Genomic DNA, 9,756 nt, shown 5'->3' on the forward strand with positions numbered 1-9,756 from the left:
AATGGACCACCTGGGAGTCAGGAAACCTTCTACTGACCTGCAATGTGACTTGGGACAAAAGTCACTTACATAGAATGTGCCAGATGGAGCCAATAAAGAGGAGGAGGAGGGACTGGGCAACACAGGGCCTGGAGCTAGATGGGGTGTGAGAGATCAGCCACCTTTGTTTTCACAGGGAGACATTGAAGCCCAGAGAAATTAAGAGATTTGCTGAAGGTGAAACAGACCTGGGATTTGCACCCACATCCGCTCCCTTTCCATGACTCCCTTTGTATGGCACCCAGCTGCAGCAGGAGAAGCCAGAGGAAGAGATGGCCATAGCTAGTCAGCCCAAGGCCCAAAGGAGAGACATTTCAAAGATGGCAGCTTCATTGACAGCTAATCTCTACCCCCAGGCAACAAGGTCAAGCTCTCTAATGTGAGGGCCCTGGTGAATGCTGATAAAGCCAGAAGTCTTACTGGGTTCCATCATGCCTCCTTTGAAATAAGCTTTATGGTCGAAACATGGTCAGTCTCATTAATTCACAGTGTGTTACCGTCATTTCTCAGTTAACTCTCTGATCAATGGCAATTATTAAAGTTGGTGGAGCCAGAAAAAAATAAAAAAGAAAGAAACAAGCACTCTTATTGCAGAGACAGCTGAAACAGACATCCCGAGGGGTGCTGCCAGTCATTACCTACTTCCCCTTTCGCTTCACACGGCACCCTGGCAGAATATGGTGCCAGCAGGCAGAGAGTCCCATTGGCTTAAGACATTGAAATGACATTCTCACTCAGAGGTGAAGGTGCTGACCAAAAGCCAGCATTTCATTCTATGCATCTCCCATGGCTATCATGGGGTCTGTGGTACATGGGCAGGAAGAGATGGGAGGCAGGGCCCTCAGAGCAGCATGGGCAGAGCCAGCCTGACCCAAACTGTGAACAAGCCAAGTGCATCTCTAGCTTTAGAAATTAGACATGTTCTGTGGTCCCTGGTACTGCCATCCCACGAGGACAGAAACATCTTCCACATTTCTGTTTATTCTTACTTTGAGACATGTCACTGTGGCTAAAAAGAGACTTTTCTACAAAACCTGAACTCTCTCATTTCTTCAGCAGGCCAGAGACCCTCAGCATCTGAAGGCCAGAGTGACCACGGTCAAAGAAAGGGAGGAGATGATAGCAAGGTCAAGGGCTCAGCCAGTTGCAGCCCATGGCTACCAGCAGAGATGGGTGCTGTTGGGGAGCAGGGAAGAGGGGGTACAACATATCTTCTTCCTCATCTTCCTCATAACTGCTTCAGGCTCCTGACTGCTGACTGCTATCCTGGTGGTTCAGCTGCTGCTGCAGGGGGCTTTTGCTGACGCTGTCCCACTATCCCAACTGAAGTGAGAGGAGGCTCAGGTCTTGGCATTCCCCTCTGCCCTGTCCACTCCTGCAGCTTTAGCACCCCAGTGATCTCCTCTGGTACTATATTGTCCCATTACCACTGTATCCACACCACCCCGTGGCCACCCCCCAGCCAGCAGTGACCTTCCCCTGTGGCCACATGGTGAGAAGACCTGACATAGCACAGAGTGACCCAAACTAACGTGACCTTGCAGAATTCCTCACAGTCAAAGACAGACAGAGAAGATTGATCTGAAAGAAGAAGCAGGTAGGGAAGGGGTTAGTAACTCTTTGGGGGTCATGGACCTTCTGGCACAGGGACCCCTCCTCAGAATCCTGCTTCAACATATCAGATAAAATACAGAAGACCACAAAAGAAACCAATTACATATCAAAAAAACAAGTTAATAGAATCCAGGTGACTTACTCTGAGATTTCCAGGTAATTAAATAATGAAGTGTTGAATTGTTCACTAACTTAAGTAGTAGTTGGCCTTATGCAAAGGAAAGGATGAAAGTAAAAAAATGCTCCTGAGTTTGTGCTCCATTTTCAGATAGAACTTACTGATTTGCAAGGCAGCCAATGCTTTGTCACTGTATGACCATGTTTAAAAATTACTGAAAGTAAAAATCAAGTTACTCTAACAGGAATACTTGTGATTTGTCTGACGTGTTAGCGGAAACATGGGTGAGCCCAACTTCAGGCAGCAAAGGTGTTGCTAAAAATTATATGTATGGGGAGATTTAGATGGAATGATACCAACTGAAGAAAGCAGAGCCCAAGGCCCAGGGCACAACAGTGACTCCAGTAAATTAAATAATGGTGATACAAACAGGAGAAGAGAATGCAGGTCAACACTGGTACCAGAAGGTTAGGTTAAAGCATATGGCCTTTCTATCTCTTAACATGGTATGAACATGAAATAGACATCTTTTAAGCACCTACCACGTGCCAGGCACTATGCCAAGCATTGGGGATACAAAAAGAAGCAAAAGACATTCTCTGTCCTCAAAGAGCTCACAACTATATGTACAAACTCCAATCACTCTATTGGGCAATGGGACTTAACTCTCTGGAGAAACATCTTTCAGGAAGGAATATTTGTTGGAAAAGGATCTGGTGTGCCAAACCAAATCAAATTTTAAATTTAAAAAATTGTTTAAAATTTTCTAACTTTCGAGTAAAGAAAATTTTGGTGAATCAAATATTTTCTTAAAGGACCTGGCAGAACTCAGTATTTCAATGTATCCTTTAGCATACTGTTTCATAGAATCACAAATCCTTTGATCAAGGAAATGCCTACCCCACCACTATTTTATGCTTTGTCAATATGGGTTTTGGGGTCAGGAAGACTCATCTTCCTGAGTTCAAATCTGGCCTCAGACACTTCTTAGCTGTGTGACCCTGGGCGAGTCACTGAACCCTATTTGCCTCAGTTCTTCATCTGTCAAATGAAATGGAGAAGAAGATGGCATACCACTCTAGTACCTTTGCCAAAAAAGCCTCATACGCAGTCGTGAAGAGTCAGACATGACTGAACAACAATAAAAATATGGGTTTTGGTCTACTGGGCTTCCTTTGAGTTGGGGGTGGGCAAACTTCCGAAATTTCAACCAGTTACCTTAGCACTGAAACGCAATCTCAGTCCTCTCTGACTTCCTTCAGCTCCTCTTTCCCAGGAGAGGCCTAATTGCTGAGTCACTGAAAAAAAGAAAGTGTAGTAAGAATGATCCCACAGGGGCCTCTAGGGGCTAAAGTCGATGACCCAAGAGTTTTTTGTCCAGCCTTACTCCAGTGATGCTAAACAACGTCACAGTTCAACTCTTGCACAACCTTAACAAGGTTTCCTCTAAATTCACACCCAGCCCCAGCTCCACCCCTACCAAAGACTTGTCAAAATATTGGATTTTCCCATGCAAGTTCATATTTGAGTCTCAACCCTAATAAATACAGATCAGGGATGTCGGATGGCTCATTCTGCCCTCCAGACCACCAGAAACTCAAACCTGCCTTCAACACCCTGAGACATGAACCCTCTGCTCCGAAGTAAGTAAGAAGAATGCTGATCTCTGGCCTTGCACCAGTAGCTGTGTGTGTGTGTGTGTGTGTGTGTGTGTGTGTGTGTGTGTGTGTGTGTGTCTGGCTCTGGCCCTAGTGGAAGCTAGCCAGTAGGAGGAAGTTCAGCCTGAGCAGCTGTGTGGTGATCTCACTCTGCTTTCTCCCCTTTCCCCAGTCACAGGATCTCTTAGGCCACTTGCCCTCATTCTGATACTCCTCATGTCCACGGCTGCTGTCCCCATCCCAGATTCCTTGGGGGACGGATCTCCAGGGGATGAGGTCATAACGAAATCATCCAGCAATCCTGATCTTGAAATTGCAAAGCAGCTCCATACGACGGCTAGTGAACTTAAAAATAAGGTGGGTAGGAGGTTGGCTGGATGGAGGAGGGCGGTGCCTGGATTTTCAGGATTCCTCCTTTGGACCCCCGAGTTAGAATGGGGCACTGGCTCCCACTTAGCTCGAGGGAACTTGCCTATAACTTTGGACCCAGGCAGTCAGAGACAGAACCCCCTCTTCTGTACTTTCTCCTCTGCTAGCTGGGTCTCAAGAGCTTAGTTTCCATTCTGGAGAAGACCAGGGTGGAATTCAGGGGAGTTGGCTTATACCCCCAGCTCTATCCCTGATCTGGGATAACTCCCATCTACTTGTCTGGGCCTCCTTTTTCTATGTTTGACAATAAGGAATTTCTACCTTGTTGACACTGTCTAGAAGGATTAGAAAATTCTCAACTCCAAAGAACACTGAGTTTCATGGCAGCTGGTGGCCACAGTGTAAGATTCTTTGATTGTGAACTCTCAATAGTGAAATCTTCCCCAAAGGATGAAAAATAGATTTAAAATGCTAAGACATAGAACCCCTTTGCCATGTGAGCATGAGCTGCCTTTGATGAGAGATCACAGAAAGGTTAAAAGAACATCCAAACTGCCATGTCATTCATGTGGCACTGTTCTTTCCGGGTATGCCTAGAAAGTATAGTAAGTCCTTCATGAATTTTTAGAGGCAAGCTTGACCCTTCTATCGTCAAACACCAAGTGGGGATCATAAGCCTGGGGAAAAGAAGAATTAAGGGGTGACATGAGAGTTGTCTTTGAGGATCTGAAAGGGTATAATGTGGCAAAGGGTCAGGCTTGTGCTGTTTGGCACCATGGGGCAGCAATAGTGGAAGATGCAAAGATGCACACATTGGCTTGATATTGGGAAGAAATCGCTCACAAAGAATGATGCCAGCTGTGCAGGTAGTGAGTCCTCCATCTTTGGGAGTCCATGAGCAAAGGCTGACTCTCACTTGCTGGGAAGATCAGAGTGTGGTTTCCACGTTGGACATGGGTTGTACCTGATGTACACGCAGGCTCCTGGCCAACTTTAAGGATCTGGGATTCTGGGATTGCAAGACCCATTTGTCTCTTGTTTTAGAAACATCTGTATGATCATGACTGCTTTGCCCCTCTTCCCAGATGTGTCAGACCCAGAACCTGTGTGACGATAGCAATGAGGCACTAGCCGAAAATAACCTGAACCTTCCCAACATCACAGAGAGAGATGGATGCTTGACTACTGGATTCAATGAGGTACTGAGCCCCTGAGCCAGAGAAGAGCTGACCTGGAAAAAACATGGAGATCCTCCAGGACAAAACCCTCATTTCACCAATGAGGAGTCTGCAGCAGGGAGCAGGGTGACAACTTAGCCCACAGCACAAGGCTGATGAGGGGCAGGACTGGGCCCGAGACTCGGGTCTCCTGGCTCCTGAGTTAGTGGCTTCCCCACAGCCTCCTACTATGAGGCAATCCAAGGACACTTTGGCTCCCAGTCATTAGCTCCTAGCTATGCGCGTGACTGTCCTTGTTCTCAGGCAGTGCCTGTTCTGTAGGCACAAGCAGAGAAGGAATGGCTATGAAATACACAGAATGGTCAACTGGGGAGAGAAGACTTCCGTCTTGAGGTCCAGCCATACCTAAGTGGGGAAGATATGCCATACAGGAGAAAAGAGGGGGTAGATAGGTAGGTAGATGAATAGATAGGTAGAGAGATGATAGATGAATAGATAGGCAGATAGATGATAGATGAATGAATAGATAGATAGATGATGGATGAATAGATGGGTAGGTAGATGATAGATTGATAGATGAATAGATACATAGGTAGGTGATAGATGAATAGATATGTAGATAGGTGATAGATGAATAGATAGATAGATAGATGAACAGATAGGTAGATAGAGAGATGTGTTTTATATATATATTATACATATACACCCTCTTTTCTATCTATCTCTATATCCATCCATCTATCTATCTAATATGCATTTCACAAGGCAGCTAATTTAAGAGGTCCCGAAGATGGTCACATTTTCATGTCTTTAAACAAACCTAGGTATTTCTGTTGGTGTGGATGTATTTTTACACCTCCAGATCTCAAAGAATGGAAGTCTCTAAGAGATATCAGACAGATTATCCTCCATTACATGGTCCATTGACCTTCCCAACTGGTCACTGGCATGCTATCAAGCTTCCTCTTCTTTATGAAATCATTCTGATCTGTCCCTCTCACATGCAAACAGTGAGATAATCTGTCCTGAATCTTGATTACGCCATGAAAAGAGTCCAAGTCAAAGACCCACAGGCCTATGGAAGGTCTATAATTTAAGACAGAGAAGAAGAGAGGGAGAATCTGGGAATGAAGGCTATTCCCAGATCTCAACACCTGTTTGGCTTTTAGCAAAACCATTGAAGTGATGTCTCTGTTTGTCCAGATGGAAAACAAGGCAGCTGGATTTTTCCAAGTCCATAGGGCCATTGGGAGGAGAAATGAGATGATATTACAGGAGAAGCACTTTGATTTTGTTAGAGGGGTAAAGGAAAGGGAAAAGGAGCCATACAAGCTCTGCTTTAAAAGGTCAATTTTAATTATTTTTATATAATACTTTTTTCCTATTGGTAACCATAATTTTTCTCTTTTTCACGTAAGGAGACATGCTTGCCAAGGATTGTGAGTGGTCTTCAGGAGTTTGACACGTATCTTCGGTACATGGAAACAGAGATGAAGGATAATAAGTTACAATACCTAAGAATGGGTACAGTTCAGCTCATCCACAAACTGAAGCTCTTGGTAAGTTTCCCTTTGTGCATTCCAACAAGCAGTGACTGCAAGTTAGAACTGGAAATAGGCAGACCCAAGTAACAGACTTCCCAAAGAAACCTTGCAATACTTATTGAAAACAAGCCAGCTAAAAGACAACAAAAAGCCCCATCAGAGGCTTCCTGACAATTAAAGCGCTGCTTTCCTTCTTTCTGTGGAAGCTGTTAAGACATCTCATTTTTGTGCTAGCTGTAGAGAGCTGAAACAAATAGTGTTCAACATTAACTTCCGAAGTCCTTGACAGCCAGGAAGTGGGAAATATCTCTTCCTATGCCTGTCTGAAAACACGTGCCAGCTGACAAGAAAACTTAAAGAAAAAGTCATGGCCACAGCCCCAGATCAAACTAGCAATTGCTTTTCACTTTTAGGGGAAGTCTTGGGAACTTTCTGACTAAAAAGCCTTAGGGGACAGCAGAGGGTTAGGCATGGCAGATATCACAGAGGAGGAAATGGTACGCAAAAGTGACAAGCAGTCTCTTATTGTCCAAAAGAGCAGTCACCATAATCAGATTCCAAAGATTACATACATACCAATAGTGGGAAGTTCCACTTGTAGCCACTGATTGCCTCAGCCTTCATACCGCTTCTTCCAAGTCCAAGACTAAAGCAGAGAGAAATTGAAACAAATCAGGAGAACATTTCAGAAAGAGAGAGATTCTGAGAACTCTGAAAAGAATTAATAATAATAACAATAGACATTCACATAGTGATTAAGGGTTTGCAAAGCATATTATATACATTATCCTGTTGAAGCCTATGTGGCCCTAAGATAGCAATTTAAGGAAGGATAGGAGATTTCCTGACAGTATGAAAATATGCCTTGGGTCAACAACCTCCTAATTTGATAAAGGCTATATCTCCCGAAGTTTACAAAGGCAGAAAAGTCTCATGGAGACATCAGAAAATGGACCCTCTGGAAATGTTCCCATACTTCACAGAGAACCATGTTTCATGGTGCACTCATGCGACCAAATGAGTCGGTGGATGGGTTTTGTATACCAACAGCCATGATGGAGACCTTGTCTCTCTAAGCTGTCAGTGATCAATTTTCAACAGTTCCCAAGAGTGCTTTGCACATAGTAGGTACCAAATAAGTGTTTACTGGACTGAGTTTGTTGGACTGAGGTGTTGCAACCTCTCTCTACAGACTGAGCACAGGCTGCTCCACCACGGAAGAACAGGCTACTTTTGGCTGGGATGGTCCCACACCTTTGCAAGGAGGCCCACTTGGGTCTTCAGTACAGGCTTTGAATTTGGTGAATTCAGAGAAGCTGTATTAGGAAAAGTGGGAAAGTAACTGAACCACAGAGGGCCAAAAATAAGGGACAGACCAAGGCCAAGCAGGTGGGGGCACTGAGCCGTCTGAGCTTCACTTCCTGGCGTCTTCTTGGCATGCGCTTGCTTGGCTTCTCAGTTAAGCATGCTGCCTGAATTTGGACCCAGAATACTCAAGCCACCGCTCAGATACTTCTCTCCCCAGGCGGCAGGAAGAAGGGCCAAAGCTAACCACCCCAAAGGCCTTCCGACTTTTTCTCACACCACTGCTGATCCCCTAAAGTCAGAGCTAGAGTGTACCCTAGATTCTTAGCACCTTAAGAGACAAACCTGTTTCAGGGGGCCTAAAAAGAGCATATAGTAATTCAATTCATCAAGCACCTATTATGCACCTACTGTGAGCAAGGCACTGTGATAACAAAGATGATGAGGGGCCTGAGGCCATGAAGTTCCCTAGAGTGAGACTCTGAATTAGGGTAAATTACCCAAGCACATACTCCTGCTCATTAGAAGGACAGCTCCTCTTCCATCACTGGACCGAGAGATAAGGAATGGAGGAAGCCCTGCTAATTGCACAGCGGAGGGCCCAGACAGGCTCCTTGCCAAGAAGCATCAGAAGCAGGGATTATAATCCAACACCAGGGAGGGAGGAACCAGACTGCCTTCTCGTCATTAGATTTGGTCCATGTTCACAGTATTTCCCAACCATGATCATGTCTCCCAGAAATAATGGAGGGCCTTCTCTACAAGAGAATTTCAGAAGAAAACTAAAAATAACCTTGGGTTTTTTTTTCTTTTCTCCTCCCTCCAGATAAAAAAGACGGATGCAGTACCCACCCCCGACCCAATTGTCTCCAAGAACCTGCTTTCTGAGCTGCAATCCCTGAAAGCCTGGTCCAAGAACATGGCTCTCCGTCTCATCCTGTGGCACTACACCCGCTTCATGGAGGGCACCATCCGGGTGGTTCGGTTTCTACACACTAGGAGTATTGCTGCCTGAACGTTTTAGTTCAAGCCTGTTCCTTCCTTCACTGAAAAATCTGTCCCGGCAGATAGCCATGTTGTTCTTTATGAAGAACCTAAAAAGTATGAGCAGTAAGGCACAACTTTTAGTTATTTTAAGTTAATTTATTTGTATTTAAGTAATATTTATTCCCCATAAAGTAATATTAATTTATATATTTTAAAATACTTAAATATTTTCTATTTTTATATGCTACCTTAATTAAGAGGGGAGCTGCTAACCTTGTTCCCTGGGCTTAGACCCAGGAGATCCCTTGAAAGAGATGAGTTGCCTTTCCCTCCAGTGATCTGCTAAGCAGAGGGCTAGCTTCAGAACCAAAAAGCCTGGCCTCAGGTCTCTCCTCTGACACATACTGACTGGGTGACCCTGGACAAGTCACTAAGTTCTCAGTGACCCACAAAACTCTTTAAGTCAAAGTCCAGAGAAAGTGCCAACCAGCACTGGTGAAAGGAGTTCTCTTATCCAAGACCATCTCAAACCAATGAAATCACAGGTCTAGTCTCTTTCCCTGTCCCTAAAAAATAATTATTTATATTGTATTTATGGAGTTTTTATTATTTTAAGAGAAACTTTATGTAATTGTAGCCATTTTAAATAAAACTACTTTTTGTAAAAATCCACTGTTTGGGATGATTCGTTTGAGCGGCTTTCTTGCACAACAAAATCTTTTGCCATCCTTGGTCAGATTCTGAAAAAAGGTTAAAGAGACAGCGCTCCAGAGCAATCCTGGAGTCAGAAGAGCCATGTTCAAGACTGTAAGTGACAGACAAGTTGCTGACCCTCATAGGTGGAAGGAGTTTCTAAAAGTGGGAATTCCCTTCACAGACCAAGTCATAATTCCAACCCCAATCAACACCACCACCACCAAAAAAAAAAAAAGATGAAAAAAAGG

General features: G+C 44.4%; 1 protein-coding gene across 1 annotated transcript; it reads left to right on the top strand.

Annotated features, from left to right (window-relative positions):
- The first annotated feature begins 3,243 nt into the window (after positions 1-3,243).
- Positions 3,244-9,480, top strand: IL6 (interleukin 6). Its single transcript, XM_020993366.2, has 5 exons — positions 3,244-3,414; positions 3,602-3,786; positions 4,884-4,997; positions 6,395-6,535; positions 8,652-9,480. Exons 1-5 carry the CDS (start codon positions 3,396-3,398, stop codon positions 8,838-8,840), a joined length of 648 nt encoding a protein of 215 aa, XP_020849025.1. The 5' UTR covers positions 3,244-3,395; the 3' UTR covers positions 8,841-9,480.
- Positions 9,481-9,756: the final 276 nt, after the last annotated feature.

This window comes from Phascolarctos cinereus, unplaced genomic scaffold (assembly GCF_003287225.1).
Source record: "Phascolarctos cinereus isolate Bilbo 61053 unplaced genomic scaffold, phaCin_HiC Scaffold_1;HRSCAF=81, whole genome shotgun sequence".
Classification (NCBI taxonomy): domain Eukaryota; kingdom Metazoa; phylum Chordata; class Mammalia; order Diprotodontia; family Phascolarctidae; genus Phascolarctos; species Phascolarctos cinereus.

Bases quoted from the DNA above. Each gene is read 5' to 3' on its own strand.
- IL6 (XM_020993366.2), top strand. The intron at 3,787-4,883 runs GTGGGTAGGAGG...CCCTCTTCCCAG, and splicing joins CTAGTGAACTTAAAAATAAG to ATGTGTCAGACCCAGAACCT. The intron at 4,998-6,394 runs GTACTGAGCCCC...TTTTCACGTAAG, and splicing joins TGACTACTGGATTCAATGAG to GAGACATGCTTGCCAAGGAT.